We start from the raw sequence: 21,224 nt of genomic DNA, 5'->3' as shown, positions 1-21,224 counted from the left end.
TGGGTGGTATGTGTGGGGGGATAGAAGTAAGTGCCAGACAGTAACCTGATTGAACTATTTGTCGCACCCACCTGTCTGTAGTGATGTTGGTCCAGACAGGCAGTAACTGTTGTAGTCTTCCCCCGACTGGAGTGGAATGGTCTGGGGGAAGTGGAGGGAAGTCATTGGGTAGGGGTGGAGGCAGAGCGGGTTTTGTTGGTCTTTCCTCTGCCTTTGTTATTGTTGCCTCTGTAGCCTCCTCTCTGGTAACCTCTGGTAAATTTAGACTGGGCGGGAGCCTTGTAAGAGGTGGAGGGGTTGTCTGAGGAGTAGCCTCTGGGTATGGTGAGCGACGAAAGGAACGTCTGGGAGCTTGCAACTGCAAGGCTCCCATTGATTTAGCTGTGTCTGTATCCTTTTTCATTTTTTCAAGGGTTGAATCTACATTTGGGTCAAATAGGTGCGCCCGATCAAATGCGTAGCCAGGCATGCCTATGCAAAAGGACACTTGTGTTTACTGCTCTGCAGGCGGTGTCTGCCACGTCGAGAGCGCAACGGATGGAGGTGTTGGTGATAAGCTTACCCTCCTGTGTGAGTTCATTGGCCCAGTTTTTGTATTTATCTGGGAGGTGCTCCATTATGGACTCTAGTTCATCATAATGTGCCCTATCATACCTGGCTAACAGCACCTGAGTGTTGGCGATGCGCCATGTGTTAGCCGCTTGTGAGGCTGTTCTTTTGCCAGAGGCGTCCAAGAGTTTAGACTCCTTGTCGGGTGGTGGAGCATCACCTGATGTCTGAGAATTGGCCCTTTTCCTAGCATTGGAAACTACCAGGGAGTCTGAGGGTACTGGGCCTTTAATGTAAGCTGGGTCATCAGGGGCAGCTTTATATTTTTTCTCGATCCTGGGGTTAATAACTCGAGCTCTAACAGGATCTTTAAAGACTTCAGGTGCATGCTTAATAACACCTTTAAGCATAGGTAGTATTGAGGGGGATCTTTGAGTGGTGTCAAATGTATCCATTAGAAAATCCTGCTCTATGGGGTCTGTATGCAAGGCAACCCAGTGGTATTGGGCAGCTCTGTGGACAAGCTGATTAAAGCCCATGGTGTCCTCTGGAGGGGAAGGCCTGGAGGGATAGATGTCATCCTGTGGAACATTAGGGACATCTGGCGTGTTATAATCATCCCAGGGGTCTGGGGAAGAAGGTGGACTAGGATCCCCTAGTGGAACATCGTCCGGACCCTCCCCCATGCCATCCAAGGTGTCATCATCGTCTACTGGTGTAGGAGATGGTGTAGGGGAACGGTGTGGTGGGGGAGGTGGAGGAGGAGGTGGTGGAGGAGGAGGAGTTGGAGAAGGGAGTCTTAGAGGAGATGTAGCAATGCCCCTCTTTTTAGGTGGTGGAGCCGGTGCAGGCGCCTCTAGTGGTCTTTTCCTAGAACTAAGAGTCAATTGACCAGTTTTATGATGCCTTATGAGAGTTTTTTGCGCAGGGTCTGGTGTGAACAGCTCTTCTGCTGGAGGTTGGTCTTTCGGTGCTGAGCGTTTCGGTTCCGTAGGCTTTTTCGGCACCGACTCTGTAGTGGTTCTGTGTTGTTTTGGTTTGGAACCGTGCGTCTCTGTGGGCTATGGGACTTGTTGTTTTTTGGGTTCCGAGGCTTTCCTTGGCTCCGAATCCGAGCCCTTCGGGAGTGGTTCTTTGTTCGGCTCCGAATGTTTTTCAGTGTCGACGAGTCGGTGCTTGTGGATTTTGGTGCCGTGTGCTTGGATGTGGAAGCAGCTGTCGGCACGGAGGAGGATGAGGGCGGTTTCTTTTTCGGTGCCGGTGATTGTGTTTCGGTACCGACAGCAGGCTGACTCGAGCCTGAGCTGCCTGAAGGCTTAGTAGGCTTCTTTGCCGGGCCTGAGGGCGGGGCAGGGGAAGCAGTCTCTCGGTGTTCACCTGGGCCCGAAGGTGAAGGTGTGACCGAAGCCTTTTTCGATGGTGCAGGGAGGGGGTCGGGGTCGACGTTCTTACTTACGACCCACTGCGCCAGAGTGATCTCTTCGACGGAGTCATCTGCTTCTGAGGCGCTGACGCGGCCTTCTTCGACCCGCTCTCGCTCCGACACGTCGACGCCCTCTTGGAAGATGTCGTCGGGGACGGATGTCGACGCGCGTCGGTCCGAATGGTCTTCTTCGTGCGGAAAGAGGCACAAGCTGGACAGTCTCTGGCCCCATGCAGATCGGTGTGGGGAAACTTCGACCCACATTGAGGAGACTTCTTGAATGGAGTCCTTTCCATGAGCCAGAAGCCAAGGCCCAGGTAGGCCCGAAAGCCTTCGTCGACGATCGGAATCGAGGACTTCGATTTGGAGAGATGAGCGACGATTAGGGTTCGCGATCGAGACAATACCGTCGAAAGGGTGAAGGATTGCGCGTCGAAAGTGGAATCGGTAACGGTTCCGAACTGGAGCACGACAAATATCCGAGCCCGATGGCGCAAAAAAACAATCTGAGGATGGAGCCGATGCCCATGCGTACTATAGTCCAAAGGAGGAGTCACCTGTCCTGTGACTTCCAAAGACTTTTCCAGGACAAAAACAAGTGCAAACATCTGGGCCCAACAACAGATGGCGATCTATGCTAAGTGTGTGATCTACAGCTCATATGCCTCGAACATAGTGTTATAGGATTTAAAGTAAGTACTTTGTTGTGGGAGTTGGTGTTCTGGTGTTAGACTGAGGGGTCCCCCAGGGTCAAGGATGCACCCTTGTTGCATTCTCAGCGGTACTAGGGCGGCCGGGTGCAGGGTGCTGAGGCCCAATGTTATCCAAAGGGGGATAGGGGGCCTCCGGTTGGTGGCTGCTGACGAGCAGGCCACTGGGTGTGGGAGCTAAGATCCTGGATTGAGCTCCGGGCAAATGGGGGTTTAGGCCAGCACAAATGATTCACCCTCAGCAGCACTGGGGCGGCCGGGTGCAGAGTGCTGTTTAGGCGTCGGGTGCCCTGTAGCTTTCAATGAGGAGTCTCCGGTGTGCAAAAGCACTGCAGGTTTGGGGACGAAGGTCTAATGGGTGCAACCACCACTTGGAGAGTTAAGTTGGGATCTTGGGGGTTGGTTAGCCACCGTCGGTTGGGCCACCCAAGGACGTGGGGCGTTGGGTGCAGGGGTGCCTTTTAGGATAGGATCTTCTTACCAGCTCCTGGTCGCGGTTGGGGGGACCTTCCGGTTTGAGGCTTCAGGTGTCGACTTGAGGCAGGTCAGGGGTCGCCGGATCGCAGGTCAGGATCGCCAGGGAGACCTCCTCGTGGTCTTTGCCCACTCGAGCTTGGGCTGTGGATGGCGGGTGAAGAGTGGGGCGGATTTGTGGTTTCCGGCCGGGGCCAGAGGTTGGGGATGAACAAATCCGGTGTTCACTGGAGACGCAGTCTTTGTGATTGAAGGCAGGAAGGTCTCCCGGGGTTTGAGGTTGCTGGCTGCAGGACACACCAGGATTTCGCAGGAGCAGGTTCGAGGTGGAGACAGGCCGGTAGGGCTGGGGCCAAGCCAGTGGGTGTCTTCCTCTTGTTAGCTTTGGCACGGCTGTACGATCCTTCTTCTTGTTTTCTTGTAGTTGGTTCTTGTCCAAGGAAGCAAGGTTCAGGGGTGGCACTGAATACTAGGTTTTGGGGCGTTACAGGTAAGTAAAAAGGTTGGGACCAATGGGTCACTTCTCTGGGGTGGCTACACCCCCTATTATGCCACCCTCCAGTGGGAGGGGGCATAAGCCTTTCCGTGGTTGACTGGGTCCCCCCATCTGCAAGATGGCGAAGACTGAGAGTTGTGCTTCACCTCACCTCCCCCACCTGAGGGGTGGAGTTGGCAGAGGGGGGCACACCTCTCTTCCTCACTTGTTTTCCCGCCGGTTCTCCTACCCAAAGTGGGGGTCAGAACCAGTGGGGAACAGTTGCTGAAAGCAACAAGTGCCCTGGGGAAGCTCACAAAGGCGGCAAGCCTTTGAAGCTTCCCCTTCGTGGACTCTGCCCATCCTGGGGGAGGAGGCTTGGCACCTCGTCCCAGGATGTGCATTGTTTCAGGTCCCAGAGAGAGCAGCAGACTTTCGATTCAGGGGTCCAGAAACATGTCTGGTGGTGGCAGCTGAAAGCAGCCACTCAACCTGGACACTAGTGGTAGGTCGTTTTTCAGGGGGCATCTCTAAGATGCCCTCTGTGTGCATTTTTCATTAAATCCCACACTGGCATCAGTGTGGGTTTAATGTGCTGAGAAGTTTGATACCAAACTTCTCAGTTTTCAGTGCAGCCATAATGGTGCTGTGGAGTTCGTAATGACAAACTCCCAGCACCATATGCTCCCAATGGCAGCCCTGCACTTACAATGTCTAAGAATGGACTTAGACACTGTAGGGGTACGGGGCTCATGCACCTGTTCCCTCATCACTGGTAAAGGGTACCAAGCTAGAGGGGTGACTGATCTATGCCAGAGCAGTGGGTTGTAGGCATGGCACACAGGGATGTGTGCCATGTCGACTCCTCACTGTGTTCTGCACCAAGACACACAACGTGCAAAGGCAGTGTGTGAGTGTAATGGTACAGGGCCTATAAGGGTGGCACAATAAGTGCTGACGCCCTTAGAGGTCTTCCCTGGTCACAGTGCCCTGGGTACCTGTGGTACAATTTACCAGGGGCTGACCTGCGGCCAGAGATGCCAATTGAGTTTTGTTTAGTTTTGGGGAAAGAACACAGGCCCTGGGAACCTGATTGGCAGGGACCCAGGGCACATCACGTCAAAAGTGCATCAGTAGTCTGGCAAAAAGTGGGGGGGTTACTGCAACAGAAACCCAGCTTCTCACACCATCTTATCTGTGTATTTGCCTGTCTGTGCATACCTATATGACAGAGTATGTGTTCCCAAACAGCTGCATGTGTTTTGTCTATGTGCTAGAGCCTGACCAAAACAGAATAACAAGGGGCATTGTTGTTTGACCTGGCCTAGGGTGTTCAGACTAAATCCCAGGAAAATACAGAACACGAAATAACAGTAAGTTCTGTATGAAAGTACAGAGTGCTACAAAGCTAAATACATGTGCATAGTAACGTGTGCAAAGCAAAGTAAGGACTGCAGCATATTCATGCCAACATAGGTAAAACGGCAATGGGCCTGCATGGGACGTTATAATACATGTTCAGAGCGGTTGAGGAGCACATACTGTAAATATCGTCAGTTGATCACAGTTCACCTCCATGTTCCTGTATTAGGCAGTCGTGTTATAACAGATGTAATATTTTAAACTATGTGTATACTCCGTTATATGATTTCCAATATACGAAGCCAGCATTTATTTCTGTGTGTTTGATCATTTATTGATGTGTCCTAATCAAAGGACGCAGTAGTCTTTGGTGTCTAATTCAAACGACTAAGTAATTGTTTAAAGAAATTATTGTTGTATTCTTCCACAGAACCAGCTGTAGCTATAAAACAACTGACTTAGCTGGCTGATACCTGCTAAACCAAGTCTTCAAACGGGAGCCCCTCCTGTGTTAGGCTCCAGAGGCCTGGGTCACCTACTTTGTTTCTGTGGGCCTGGCTGCCTGTGACATGCTAATTAATAGACTCAGCTTTCCTCTTTACCCATTCCTTTCCAACAAGCTAGGTCAAGCAAGGTTAATGGCTCTTTTGAGTGTGGAGATCCTTGATGCTCCTGCTGGACAGCAAAGTATTTAACCTTGCCCATTAGGCGAGATAAAGGCCCCAAATCCTGATTATGAGCGGAGGTAGGGAAATATGACTATTCTTAAAATGTCATAAGGACAACAGGTATAATGTAAGGGACTATAGATCTACACTAGATGTGCAGGCTTACCCCTAGATTGAGATCTCGCTGGACCCTATAGGTCTCAGAGGGGCGAAACTGTACTTTAGTGCACATTTTGCCTATAATATGCAATACTGTTTAAGCACCACAGACTTTCAGTACTCACTACAGATCAACACTATGAATGCCCACAAACATTATGAGACTGGTCTTACCCCAGATGCACAACAGGTGCCTTATCTTAAAAGGTGGACACTTGTGGTTAGCACTAAGCCTCTTTACCATGAATTTACAGTGAGTGTCAAGTAATGAGGCTCTCACAGTAAAAGTCCAAAAACTGGATAGTCAAAAGCAAAAAATCCAGGGGGATTACGTGTACAGAACCCACTTTGCAACGCAAAGGAAATCAGCAAGGAGGAGATAAGCTGTTGGACTAGGAGTTCTAAAGAGGTAATGCCACATCTTGATTTACAATACTCTATCCTCTGAATAATTTTTCTTTGTGTTGTGTCTAGTGTTGCTCCCGGATAGGATAGAATTTGCACAGGGGCTGCGACTGACCTTTGAAGGTTTACCTGTAAGCCAAAGCAATGCAAACGCAGTATTTTTGTCTGCAAATCCTGTAACACTTTCTGTGGTTTGTAGGTTTTTACCAGCCAATCATCCACAAATAAATAGCTGAATATTCTCAGTCAATGGAGATAGGCTGCCACTACTATCATGAACTTGGAGAACGTCTGAAGGGCAGCTTTCAGACCAAAGGGTAGCACTGCAAATTAGAAGTGGTAATGACCAACTACAAATTACTGATATGTTCTCTGTCTTCTTGCAACATAACTGTGAACTTAGGCAGTATGTTCGTCAGTAGTGCACATGCAATTTAACTGTTTGAGATGCAAGAATAATCTACTTGTTCGCAAAATGCAGCTCTAGGATTGATCTGAACTACTTCTTTGGCCTTTTTTTCTGAACCATGAAATATCTTGAATAAATGCATTTCCCTATGTAGGGAAGAGAGACTGATTCCAGCGCTCATTTCTGTATCAATGGTGAGGTTTGGCAAGATGGAATTTTGAAAATGGCTTTGGCGGTACAAGCCAGTGGAGGGGCCTTAAAACACAATGAGTAACTATCTTTTAGAACTGTTAGCATGCATTGGTCTTCAGTGACTTTTTCTGCTGTCCTTTTAGATATTGTATTGTGGCACCCCCTCCACTGGAGTGGATGACTGAAGCAGAAGTCAAACCTAGCTGTTGGGAGGGTGGTTGCCCTGATGAGTCGGTGAATTAGTTCGGAGATACTTTATTTCTCAAACCTTGCCTTTGGCCCTTGTGGTGCTGCTTACGTTGCTGTTGTTGGTTGGGCATACAATGGACTGAACCCTTTAGCGAGAGCAGAGCCTGAACTATGATCTGTTGAATCTCATCTTTGCCTCCACACCAACTGCTTCTAGTGTCTGTCTCATTATTCATCTTCTGCATATCTCCTTCAGTGTACAGGTGCAGTGGAGAGCCGGAAAAAGGAAGGTTTAATATCTTCAGCTGGGTATTCCGTTTGAGAGAGGCAAGACATAACCAAGATGTCTCCTCTGTCTTTCAGATCATTTTGACATGTTTTGGCAAGATTCACATTCCTTGACCAAAAGTGAGGCTGGGAGACAGACCACACATACCTTTTAAATGTCTTTAGCAGCTTTTCACCTTCTACAAGAAGGAACTTCACAAAAGGGGAAGGAAAGGTGTTGGGAATAAAGTGAAAATAAATGGGAAACACCTCTAAATGCTTTCTAGCACAAAAGGATGTTGATCAAAATAAAAAAAACTAATTTCTGGGAGGAATTGTAGACAAACATAAGTGAGAGACCACCCGGAGTGTTCCAGGATTGCCTTACATGGAATGGAAAAATGAACTAACTCTATAAGGCAACACATGTACAAGGCATTATGGAATATAAAAGCCTCTGGACTCTTCAAGCGGCAGAGTACTGTTTTTACTCTTAAAATAGAAGCCTATCAGGCTGCTCTCTTCCTCTTTATTTAGAGATGTTCGGCAGCAGGATGTATTTTTAGGTGGTGCAATGTAGTTTCAAGAAAACCATTTGTGACCGTATGCGTATGTATATTAAATTCTCTAAATATTTGGAAATGTTTGCCTACATAGGTTTTTGGGAGGTGCTTCTTTGCATTTCGTCTTGCTGAACACCCTCTCACAATCTGAAATACTGGGTACTAGTATACCAGGGTGCCTGCAAACAGTGTAGAAATATTCTTGGTCCCTGTAAACAGAGAATTTTATTAACGTTTGTGACTATCAGTGATGGTTTTACGATGCAGAAATTACAATATTACTTGCATGATATGGGTATCACAATTATTTGTTATTCAATATACACATGCCCCAAAGCAGTGCTCTAGTACAAGACCCCTGAAGAATTTTGACAGTATTACATGCACACTTATCATCCCCAAAGATCTACCTGACAATGCATTTCCATGAAGATCCATCCTGATCATCTTGCTCTTCTATATACATTCGGATATTGTGGTCTTGATCCAATTGGTACCAATACATTAAGCCATCTTTATCTCGACCAATTGGCTGCAAACGCATTGCATCAGCATCCTCCTCGTTAATGAAATTCTTGAACTTTAAATTGTCATCAAATTGACACTCGCACAGATGCTGGAATTAAAATTGTTAAAGGGAAAGGCACGTTTATTTCGTGAACATAATTTTTTGCTATCACAGCAACATTAACAATGGTGACTACTATAAATCAGTTACATATGCCAAAGTTTATCTGCCTGCGAGAGACAAAAGACATGAAGGCTACACCTTATGTTCCTAAGAATATGCACTAAAAGATGGGTGGTGAAATGTTTGACATTTGAAAAGAGAAGGAGAAACATGCATACCAAGTTTAAGTGGGCATTACAACTTTGCATTGTTTAAGCTCTGTATGTTTATGAATTTCACCAAACATTTAAAACAGCACACAATGATAGTACTAAATTGCCAAGAGAAATATTATGCTCTGGCTGAAACGACAGAGTGAGCAGAATTTCTTTTAACAATGCTGAAAAGAACTATGTGGTGTGAGCAATTGGCTGTTTCTTAGTTGGACTAAATCAAATCTTCAATAAATGATTTGAGTTATGTACTAGTTCCGATAAGGAACATGAAGGATGAAATTCACAACATCGGGCACTACTTTACAGGGCTCACGCTAACTTGTGAAGCAGTCCCTACGTTGAACTCAAACAAAACTATACTTACTCTCTTTCAAGACATTTTTCCAATAGTTACATTAAATGCTATTCTAATGGACTACCAATATCAATAGTAGTGGGATCTTGGACAAAGGAAAAGCAAGAAACATGTTTCTGCACATATAAAGTCCTTTACATTAGAGGATCCTGTATATCGCTCTTTTGTCTCTTTGGTGGGAGTCATTTTGTCACCTTTTGTTCCTTCAATAGCAGTCTAAGGAGGGAAGAGCTAAAATGAATGTTTCAAGTAAGATGTAGGCAATTGATTATGTAAGCTAGGGTGTACATCAATCTGCTTTTCTTTGCTATAGCACAGATCTGAACGCTACATGGAAGCAGCAAGGTTGGCTGTTTGTATGCATTAACACAAGCTATAGCATGGTTAATGAAACAATGAAGCTGGAGGAGGTGTTTTTCTTTTTTTTTTACACTTTATATCACAATTTAGAGTAACAGCATACTAGGTGCCTACATAATGTACCATGCTTTCATCTAATTCTCAATTGATATTTGAATAAATTAAAACATAGCAAAAACCAAAGGAAATGATGGACGGAGTGTTGAACATTGCAAGCACTCACCCCCAGTCAACTGATCTGGGTTTAATCCATCACCGTTGTTTAGGACACTCTGCCACCCCAGTTCAGACATGGCCATATGCAAATCAGTCTGACCCTGTGCCTCATGGGAACAGTCCAGCCCGAACTGCCAAGCCATGTCTTCCCTGGACCGGAAGGAATATGCTACTTACCAGTATGCATCTGTTCTTGGCATATAGAGCTGCAGATCTACACACTTTTGCATAGATCGCCATCTGGTGTTGGGCCCGGATGTTTGCAGTTTATTTTTCCTCTTGGAAAGTCTTTGGAAGTCACGAAGTCGGTGACTCCTCCCTTGGATCAAATTGCGCATGGGCTTCGGCTCCATCCTCAGATTGTTGTTCGCCAACAGGGAAAGATGGAGCGTAGTAATAACAGTGAAGAAACCCATGTGTGTCGTATCTAAATAAGATAGACTGGAACAGATACAGGTAGCCGGGGAGGCGTGTGTAGATCTGCAACTCTACATGCCAAGAACAGATGCATACTGGTAAGTAGCATATTCCATTCGAGGCATATGAGCTGCAGATTACACACTTTTGCATAGACTATATAGCAGTTCCCAACCTTAGCGGCGACCACCGGTATCTGTTGCAGTGGTTTGAAATAGTGTTTTTAGTACAGCCCGGCCCACACTAGCTTGTTGCTTGGTTTGCACATCTACACAGTAATGTTTAGTGAAAGTGTGCGGTGTTGACCATGTAGCTGCTTTGCAGATATCATCTAATGGGATGTTCCCTAGAAAAGCCATAGAAGCCCCTATCTTTCGTGTAGAGTGGGCTTTAGGGGGAACAGATAGCGTTCGTTTTGCTTTGTGGTAGCAAATCTGGATGCATTTTACAATCCACCTCGCTATCCCTGATTTTGAGATGGGGTTGCCTTTGTGTGGTGGAGAGAAAGAGGCAAATAGTTGTTTGGTCTTTCTGAAAGGTTGTGTTCTTTGGATATACTAAAGTAAGGCTCGTTTGACATCTAGCGTGTGTAGAGCCCTTTCTGCAACAGTTTGAGGTTGCGAGAAAAATACCGGTAATTCTACCGATTGGTTTAGATGAAAAGGGGAAATGACTTTAGGTAGGAATTTTGGGCTGGTACGGAGAACAACCTTGTTCTGGTGCATTTGGAGAAAATGTTCTTGTATGGTAAGTGCTTGTATCTCACTGACCCTTCTAAGGGAAGTGATGGCTACAAGAAAAGCAGTTTACCATGTGAGAAATTGCAGTTCGCATTTATGCAAAGGTTCGAAGGGCGGTCCCATTAGCCTTGTGAGAACTATATTTAAGTTCCACACAGGTGAGGGTGGTACTCTGGGGGGAATTATTCGTTATAGGCCTTGCATGAAGGCTTTAATGGCAGGCACTCTGAAAAGTGATAGGTGCTGCCTGTTTTGTAGGTAAGCGGCAATTGCTGCGAGGTGTAGCCGAATGGATGTATATGCTAGGTTACACCTTTGTTGACGGAGTAAGTAGCATATGATGTGTTGTATAGACACGTCTAGAGGATTGATTGTGTTGTTATGGCAATAAACAACAAATCTTTTCCACTTGGCAGCGTAGCAGGCTCTAGTGGTAGGGCGTCTAGCTTCTCTGATGACGTTCATACAGTCAGGGGGAAGGTTAAGGTATCCGAATTCTAGGATATCAGGAGCCAGATCGCAAGGTTGAGCTGAGCTGGGTCCGGGTGCCTGATCTCTCCATGGTTCTGGGTTAGGAGGCATGGTGAGAGGTGTAGCTTTTGGTGTGGTACTACAGAGAGTTCCAGCAGTGTGGTGTACCAGGGTTGTCTGGCCCATGTTGGAGCTACTAGGATCAGTGTGAGGGAATGCTGTTGTAGCTTTCGCACCACTAATGGAATTAGTGGGAGAGGTGGAAAGGCGTACGCAAATTTGTCTGACCAGTTCATCCATATCGCATTGCCTTTGGACAATGGGTGTGGGTATCTGGCGGCGAAGCTTGGGCATTTTTTGTTTTCGTGGGTGGCAAAGAGGTGTATCTGCGGATGCCCCCACATTTGAAAGAACGGGTGAAGAACCTGCGGGTGAAGTTCCCACTCGTGGATCTGCTGCGTCTGTCTGCTGAGCAGATCTGCCATGGTGTTTTGGACTCCTGGTACATGCTGGGCCAGGAGAAAGATTTTGTGTGGAATTGCCCATCTCCATATGCTCTGTGCTAGTTGAGAGAGCTGTGGAGAGTGTGTGCCGCCTTGTTTTTGAATGTAATACATGGCCGTCATGTTGTCTGTGCGAATAAGGACTGCCTTGCCTAAAATCAGTGTTTGAAAGGATTTTAGGGCTAGAAAGATTGCCAGTAACTCCAGATGGTTGATATGGAGTAACTTTTGTTGCGGCGTCCATGTGCCCTGCACTGTGTGGTGTAATAGATGAGCTCCCCAGCCGGAGAGCGATGCGTCTGTTGTTAGTATTTGTGGAACCAGGTCCAGGAACGGTCGACCTCTGGAAAGATTTGTGGTGTTCCACCACTGCAGAGAGCGATGGGTGCGACCGTCTACCAACACCAGATCTGCCAGTTGCCCCTGGGCCTGGTTCCATTGGCGCGCTAAGCACTCTTGGAGTGGACGCATCTGGAGTCTTGCGTGAAGCACTATGAAAATGCAAGAGGCCATCATCCCTATCAGTTGCATAAACACTCTTGCTGGAAGGGAGTGTTGAGGTATGAATCTTTGACGCAAAGCCTGAATGCTTGCAATCCTGGCCGGATTGGGGTAGGCTATGGCTTTTGAGGTGTCTATGGTGGCACCGAGGTATTGCTTTATGTGGGATGGTGTTAGCTGGGACTTTTGGTGGTTCACCGTGAAGCCTAGCTGGTGAAGTAGTTGGATTGTAGTGGCGGTGTGGTGTACACATTGGTTGTAGGACGTGGCTTTTATCAGCCAGTCGTCCAAATATGGGAAGACGTGAATGTGCTGTCTTCTGAGGTGTGCCGCTACTACCGCTAGGCACTTGGTGAATACCCTTGGTGCTGTTGTGACCCCGAATGGGATCACCTTGAACTGGTAGTGTTGCCCCTCCACTACAAATCTGAGGTACTTTCTGTGAGCATGGTGTCCCGGAATGTGAAAGTATGCGTCTTTCAAGTCCAGTGTGGTGAGGAAGTCGTTCTGGGAGAGGAGCGGAAGCACCTGCTGAAGCGTTACCATGTGAAAATGGTCTGAATGTATGTATGTGTTTAGGGGCCGGAGATCTAGAATACGCCGTAGAGTCTCGTCCCTTTTTGGTATTAGAAAATATAGGGAGTAGACCCCTAAATTTTGCTGATTGGCGGGAACTTGTTCTATTGCCTGTTTTTGTAGGAGGGAGATTACCTCCTGTTTTAGTAATGTGGAATGTTCTTGTGACATTGGGCGTTGCCTGGGTGGAATGTTTAGGGGGGTAGATGTCAATTCTAGGCAGTACCCTGAGCGAATAATTTGGGTCACCCATTTGTCTGAGGTGATGGTCTCCCAGACCTGAAGGAAATTTTGTAGTCTGCCCCGACCGGAGTGGGATGGTCTGGAGGGAGCGGGGGGGAAGTCATTGGGTGTGGCAGAGCGGGCGGTATTTGTTTTGCCTCTGCCTTTATTGTTATTGCCCCTATAGCCACCTCTTTGATAACCCCTTGTGAAGATGGACTGAGTGGGGGATTTGTAGGAAGTGGACGCGCTGAGGAGTAGCCTCTAGCCGTACTCCGAAAGGAAGAGCGGCAAAAGGAGCGCCTAGGAGGGTGTGACTGCAGGGCTCCCATAGATTTCGCCGTATCAGTGTCCTTCTTCATTTTCGCGAGGGCCTCATCTACCTTTGGGCCGAAAAGGTGTTCTTGGTCAAAGGGATGATTTAGGATGGAGGCCTGTACCTCAGGTTTGAAACCGGATATTCTCAGCCAAGCATGGCGACGGAGGAGGACGTTAGTGTTAATGGCCCTGGAGGCTGTGTCTGCTGCATCTAAGGCACAGCGTATGGAGGTGCTAGTTATTGTCTTACCCTCTTGAATTAATTAATTGGCCCTATTTTTGTATGTTTCTGGGAGGTGGTGCATTATGGTTTCTAATTCATCATAATGCGTCCTATCGTATCTGGCCAATAGCACTTGGGTGTTGGCGATACACCATATATTGGCTGCCTGTGACGCAGTGCGCTTTCCTGACGCGTCCAGTAGCTTTGACTCTTTGTCAGGTGGTGGTGCTTTGCCTGACGCCTGGGAGTTTGACCTCTTCCGTGCAGTGGAAACCTCTAGGGAATCTAGTGGCGCTGGCCCTTTGATATAGGCAGGATCTGTGGGGGCAGCTTTGTACTTTTTTTCTATGCGTGGGTTAATGACCCTAGCCCTGACTGGGTCCTTAAAAACCTCTGGCGCATGTTTTACCACCCCCTTCAGCATAGGTAGTATGGAGGTAGACCTATGTGCGGTATCAAAGGTGTCGAGGAGGAAATCCTCCTCTACTGGGTCAGTGTGCAACTCTACCCCATGATAATGTGCAGCCCTTTGAAGTAGGTGGTGGAAACCTAATGAGTCTTCCGGTGGAGATGGCCTGGAAGGGTAAAGGTCATCTTGTGGGACGTCTGGAATATCTGCATTATTGTAGTTGTCCCATGGGTCTGGGGATCCTGTAGGGGTGGGGTCTTGGGGCACATCCCCTGGATCGTGATATGGGTCCCCCTGATCATTATCGTCTGGAGACGGGGTCGGAGAGCGATGAAGTGGGGGTGGAGAAGGCGGAGGGGGCAGAGGTGGAGAGGGTGGAGGAGGTGGGGAAGGCATTCTGAAAGGGGAGGTAGCAGAGTCCTTCCTCTTTGGAGGTGGAGGCGGAGCCGGTTTGTCCAAATGTCTCTTTTTGGAAGAGAGTGCCAAATGTCCAGTTTTTTGGATCCTTGATAAGAGTTTTTTGCAAGGGATCCGGTGTAAACAGTTCCTGTGACAATGTTTGTTCCGTCGGCGCTGTAGTTTTCGGGGCCGATGACTTTTTAGGCTTGTCCGTGCCGTGCTTAGCACTTGGCTTGGAAACCTCTGTTTTCTTGGTCGGTGCCGAGGTGGGCTTCGGCGTGGAAGTGTCGGTGCCGAGGGCCTTATGGGGTTTGCCCGGTACCGAAGATGGCGTCGGTACGGAAAGTCTGGGTTTCGACACCGAGGACTTCGGTACGGAGCTCGGTGTCGAGGTAGAGGCCGGTTTCTTTTTCGGTGCCGACGTGTGTTTCTCGGCACAGCTGAGGGCTGGCTCGAGCCCGAGCCGCCGGAAGGCTTATTTGGCTTCTTCACCGGGCCCGAAGGTGGGGTGTGTGAAGCAGTGTCTCTGGTCTTGCCTAGGCCCGGAGGCGAAGGCGTGACCGAAGTCTTTTTGGGTGTGGGCGCGGGTGTGGGAGGGGGTATAGTACTCACGACCCTCTGCGCCGGAGTGATGTCCTCCACATCTGAGTCGTCGGCTTCGGAAGCACTGACGAGGTCCTCTTCGGTGTGCTGCTGTCCCGGATCTTCGACGTCGTCCCCGAAGATGTCGACTGGAACGGAGGTCGAGGAGTGCGCCATGTTTCGTCTGGCTCTTCGATCTCGAATAGTCTTTTTCGATGTGAAAGACTTACAGGCCGGACAGTCTCGAGCCTCGTGTTCAGGGGAGACGCAGAGGTTGCACACCTCATGAAGATCGGTGTGGGGGAATTTGGACCCACATCGAGGGCACTTCTTGAAAGGAGTTCTTTCCATCAGCCAGGACCGGAGCTTTGGTAGGCCCGAAGGCCGCCGTCGGCGACTGGAATCGAAGATGTGTCGATGAGAAGGTGATTGAGGAGATCTGGATCTGAACAATACCGCGAGGATTCCGCTTCGATCGTCGAACTGGAAATGTTCCGAACCGGAGCGCGAAGATTACATCCGAGCCCGATGGCGGAAAAAAACACAATCTGAGGATGGAGCCGAAGCCCATGCGCAATACGATCCAAGGGAGGAGTCACCGGCCTCGTGACTTCCAAAGACTTTCCAAGAGGAAAAACAAACTGCAAACATCCGGGCCCAACACCAGATGGCGATCTATGCAAAAGTGTGTAATCTGCAGCTCATATGCCTCGAACACAAGCTTCCTAGGACCAGTTTCTGGCATTTCAGCCATCTTCAGCCAGGCTTGCTTGAATCCAGTGGCAAAGTGAGCAAGGGACTCACGTCTGAGCATACCCTGCCAACTTGTGGCAAACAAAGCAAAAACCAAAGGAAATGATGGACGGAGTGTTGAACATTGCAAGCACTCACCCCCAGTCAACTGATCTGGGTTTAATCCATCCCTGTTCTTTAGCCCACTCTGCCACCCCAGTTCAGACATGGCCATATGCAAATAAGTCTGACCCTGTGCCTCATGGGAACAGTCCAGCCCGAACTGCCAAGCCATGTCTTCCCTGGACCGGAAACAAGCTTCCCAGGACCGGTTTCTGGCATTTCAGCCGTCTTCAGCCAGGCTTGCTTGAATCCAGTGGCAAAGTGAGCAAGGGACTCGCGTCTGAGCATACCCTGCCAACTTGTGGCGAACAAAGCAAAAACCAAAGGAAATGAAGGACGGAGTGTTTAAAACATATACAAAAATCTTAATAGCATTCATTATTTATTTCAATGTGAACCTTTCTATATGAAAAAAATCCGAAAATGAAAGTAAGATTTTGGAGATCTTACCACCATTTCAAAAAAGTGTCCTCTTTGTCTGGGAGTACATATTGCATAGGTACCACTATTGATTGGATTATCTTAACACTTGTTTTATTTATGAAAGATCAATAGCATTTCTACAAGAAAAACTATAATGGCAAACCAACTGTACAAGATCGTGTGGAATGGATGGTTATATAGAGCCAGGAATTTAAACGTATTGTGGATGAGGAGTGAAAAATGCAGACAAATCATTACATACATCAATATGCTAGACATACACTACACTATTGCAGGATCTCTGAAGCTATAACAGTTTAGGAGTTGTTGTGGAATGTACCCTAGTGAGCTACTGTTGACAGAGTTTGTGTGACTCCCATTTGAGGAGGTGAGGTTTGTGAGCAAGAAGGGAAGAAATGACCCTAAGGTCAAGTTGGAGAGCATTCCAAAGAAGTGTGGTACCAGAAAGAGGAGACATGTTTGTTAGCAAACCACAAAGGTCGAGAAGCCAGGTGTCAAGTTGAGATTTTGACAATTAAGGGAACAGATAGTAAAATGAACTCAACGTTAAACTGCGAAGAGTATAATGAGCTCTGCCAGTAGGTGAACCAATGCCGAAAAAGAGTGAAGGGCAAAAAGTTATCCAAGTTTAACAACTTGGCCATGGCAAAGAAGGCTTATTTTGGAAGATTGACGAGGAGACAGTGGGATTAGTCTAGTTTATCTATGACTAGGATGTCAATAGGGGAATTCATGACCATGGAACTAGATGGAGGGGCATATGTGCCAGAAAAGTTGCTTGTGTGGTGAAGAAAAAGAGTGTGTGCATGTCAAATAATATATGAAGATGCTTGACAGAAAGGGAGAAGCAAAAGGATCAGATGTAACAGATTAAATTAAAATAATGAAAGAGAGACTGTTAGAAAATACCAGGAAAGATAGGATTTATATTTTTCTTAAGCTGAGCATAGAGAGTTGCAGCATACAATATGGAGAGGATACTCCAGGAGCTGAACATCCCATCACCCTCTGATCAAGCTATACAAGACATGTTGTAGTGGCTGACACAAAGCAGGACGGATTAAATGAGGCCATTTTGAAGCTGGAGTCCACAATCAACACAAAAGAAGACTGTCAGGCAAATACAGATCAAGTCTTTACCAGTGGCCTGAAAAACATAGGAGGAAAAAGGTGGACTTATAAAAGAACAAGGCATTTTCTGGCTGCAATAAAAAACTGGAAAACTTTATGAGATCTACTCATGGATTATCGCCTTCCAATTGGGAGTTGAACACCTGATACTCTGATCTTTGTAAAAAATTAATAGAATAGTACAGGTTTTACTTAGGAGGGTTTTTACCTCATCAGACTATAATCATTTCTGAAATACACATGTACCGCCTAAAAAAGGGCTAGGCAGGTCTACCACTGTTGCACTAGACTGGTTCCATAGAAAAGTCAGAAAGAAAGGAAAGGTTCAATGAGAAGATACTCAGGTTTTACTACTACCAAAGGCTACTAGCTCTACGAAAAAAGGTGAGGAGAATGACAAAGATTGAAAAAAGCACTTACTTTGACATGAAAGTAAAGATAGTATTCCCCATAAAATTAACAGTGCTCCTCAATAAGACACACTAAATATGTATTTTGGGATCCAGTTCAAGTAGGTCTTTGTTTAACAACTGTAAGAGCAGTACAATGAAAATCACAATGGTGGGAAAGACAAGAGAGGCCTTGTGACCATGATGTCAGAAGTGGGTGCGGGAAGAACTAATGAAAATGTTCTGTAGGTTTGGAATCGAACATAGAAAACATATACGTCTTCATCAGTTATAATTTACAGGACTGTCCCAATTTGTGGAGAAATGGGCTCGGGAAGGGGGGGGGGGGGGGAGGGGGGTGCTTGGGGGTGGAAATAAAGAACACATAGCTGTGGATTCGAAACCAGAAAATATAACTTGTTATTTGAAAACAAATTGCACAGCTATTCAATGACAGCTGTGCATAGTTGGAAAAGAGTGTGGCGCTGACAAGTGAAGGAAGACCAGGACAATTTAAGCATCAGTGTGACAGAGATGATGAGAGGTGTGCGTCAATAACATCATCAGGGGATGAGGTGTAGTGAGTCGAGTATAGGGCTTAAGACAGGACCTTGTGGTAACAATAAAGGAAAGGGCAAATATCAAGGAAAAGTCTCAACTTTCAGAAAAAGCAGGCCAAAAGCACTGATCGAAGAAACTGGTGGTCAGAGATAGGTTGAACAAGAGAAAGGGAAAGAGGTGAGGACTCATTAACAACTTTCCAGGTTTAGTGGTAGAAAGGTCAGTCTATCTGCTAATTATCAAAGAGGTGATTCTTATCAGAAAGTTCTGGTCACGTTCCGATTTGAAAACGAAGTGCTAAAACACAACTGTTTTCTGGTTCCTTTACAGACTGCAATGGTGGTTCTATCCCTTGCATCTATTACCCAGAGATGCCTACATCTTCTTAAATCAGGAGATTACCCAGTAGAGGAAACACCATAAGGAATGCTTGATTTGAGTGACTCGCTACGGTTGAGGAAGTACTACAGCTGCTTTTATAAAACTCTTGCTGTACACCCCATCCATCCAGCCAACCTCATAGGCAGATTAATGGTTTGTGTTTCCCTACATACTGCTAAAACATATTTAGGATATGTTACCTTCAACATTCCTAATTTGCATTCCACCGTCATTTCCTGGTATCCCTTCTTCTCCATCTCCCATGCCCAGGTAGTGTTGAAATCCTGACAAAGCTGTCAAAGAAAAATAATGTTAAAACAGGCAGCCTTAAACTAATAAGCATCATAAACATTTTTTTCAAGGAAAACTCTCAGGATCAAGCAAGATACTGCACATGTACATCAAACATGTTGAACATTTTGTTATTTATAAACAACTGTATTGACATTTTAGTCAAACATAAGCAATGTAGCATTAGGTCTTGGTGATCACCAGGAACTAGTGAAACCCCCACATAAATAAAAATACAAACCTATCCTCAATCCCTTATCAGTACTGTAGCGTACTGATAATGTAAGCTACAGGAGCAGCAAGGCCATACTCTTAAAGTGGGCAGTAAATAAATTGCTGAAAGGTCCGAACAATCTGACTCCTAAACCCAACTGATTTTTGTGAGAAATTACTCAGTCCCCTTTGGTAATTTAGCTAAAACAGCAAGTCCTTTATCAGAGAATTGTTTAGTGTACATATGCAACAGCTAACCAAAACAACACAGCTTGGGAAATCTAGAATGTGAACGGTGCAAAACATGTTAGCGAAGAGGACACACAGTTAAAAAGTCAAATAGCACAAAGGAAATCTGATGTAGGGATCAAAAGATATACCAAAAATACATTATAATGCTTACTGCTAAAAGTTAATTGCGGAAAAGAAAAAAGTGAAGGATATGGATCTTAAAAAAGTTCTACATGGGGCACCAGTGAATTCGTTTGTGGCACTGAAAGGCACCAATGTACAAAATAAACTGGAAAAAGAAAATGTTTATGATGCAAAGTATCTTCTTAAAATTGTCCATATCTTCCTCAGGCACTACTCTAAAGAAACCAGCTGCACAGTGCTCCCCACAACTATTTCAGGTCCATAGCTAAATTTGCTGTTGATCCAAATGGTCCTCAGGATTTCTCTACAGAAACATCAGCTTCCTTTGTCAGGCACCTGGAAAAAGTTACAAATTAATGATAAAGTCCAGGTTTAACAAGCCGAGGCAACCTGTGCTTCCTAAGTTTTCAGGACATTCTACAATCACCAGCCACAGGAGAAAGTTCCAAAGGGACGAACAGGTAGCACTAACAGAAGCAGTCCCCTCTATGTTATTGGGAATAAGCAAGAGACTAGCTCCCCTTGGATGTGAAACAACTTTTCAGTGCCAAAGATTCAAGACAGAGCTGGTGAGCAACCTCTTTCAAGTTTCTGTCAGGTTCAAAAAAATTCTACAATGCAACATCAGCAAAGTCCTTCAGTCTTCTCTTTCATTCAGATATCATCTGACCATCAAATGATCAAGACAATTCAATGCATTGAAGCAGTCTGTGATGGGTGCTCATTCCTTAAGGAAATCAAAGTAAAATCCCCCGACCTTTTCCTTCCATCTTTTAAAGAAAAGTAGCTCAGTTCCTTTCAAGGGGTATTCTTTCAGGCAAACGTTACTGCAAGTGTCTCCTTAAGAAATTAATTTCAAATGGTACAATCTTTACTCCATCTTCTCAGCTCCGTCTCACTCAAAATCCCTCCCAATGCTGTCCTCATTACTCCCACCAAAGATCAAAGGAGATTTCCAACCACAATACGCAAACAGTTTTTAGGTAGAACAGTTTGAAGAAGGTGCTCTTCCAGATCAAGGTATGTTATTATTTATGTAAATTGTAAATTGATACTTGTATAGCGCACTACTCACCCGCAAGGGTCTCAAGGCGCTTGTACGAATACCGCTGTGGAACCCATCCTGGCTTTCCCTGTGAGGCGTCCACTCCTGGGCACCCCCAAGGTGGAGGCCAGGCATCCTTAGCGTTGTGGGGGCCGTTGTGGAGATTAAGCAAGCTATTGCCCAGAGTTGCAGAGTGGGACTCCATGATTGGAATGGCACCGAGGCGAGAATTATCAGGTCCGTGGAATTTTTGAGCCCAAGACCCGCCGAGGTGGGGAATTGAACCCTGGTCCCGGGCTAGACCTCTGCATCAGGGTGTGCCGCTCTAATCATTGAGCCACACTTCTCCACTTTATGTGTTAGGCATACTATCAGCTATTCTTGGTGGCAGGAAAACAGTTGTATTTGTGACCCACCAAAATGAGACCACCAAAATCAGCAACCAAAATCAGCAGAATTGATTAAAAAGTGTTCAGACTGGTTTGTTTTAATTTTTTTCCAAATATCATAAGGAAATTTGGTGTAAAACAACACCGATTTCCACAAGCTGGCTGTT

At 46.3% G+C, this 21,224-nt stretch overlaps 1 protein-coding gene across 1 annotated transcript in view; it reads right to left on the bottom strand.

Moving 5' to 3' along the window:
• The window catches only part of RSF1 (remodeling and spacing factor 1), a 705,323-nt gene that overhangs the window by 549,310 nt on the left and 134,789 nt on the right, over nucleotides 1-21,224 (bottom strand). Inside the window, exons 3-4 of the mRNA XM_085623248.1 lie at nucleotides 18,945-19,037; nucleotides 8,256-8,461 (exon numbers count right to left, since the gene is read on the bottom strand). Coding sequence (XP_085479374.1) covers nucleotides 8,256-8,461; nucleotides 18,945-19,037 — 299 coding nt within the window. The remainder of the gene's footprint in view (nucleotides 1-8,255; nucleotides 8,462-18,944; nucleotides 19,038-21,224) is intronic.

The sequence above is a fragment of the Triturus cristatus genome, chromosome 8 (assembly GCF_964204655.1).
Source record: "Triturus cristatus chromosome 8, aTriCri1.1, whole genome shotgun sequence".
NCBI lineage: Eukaryota > Metazoa > Chordata > Amphibia > Caudata > Salamandridae > Triturus > Triturus cristatus.
This window is presented reverse-complemented; position numbering and strand designations above follow the sequence as displayed.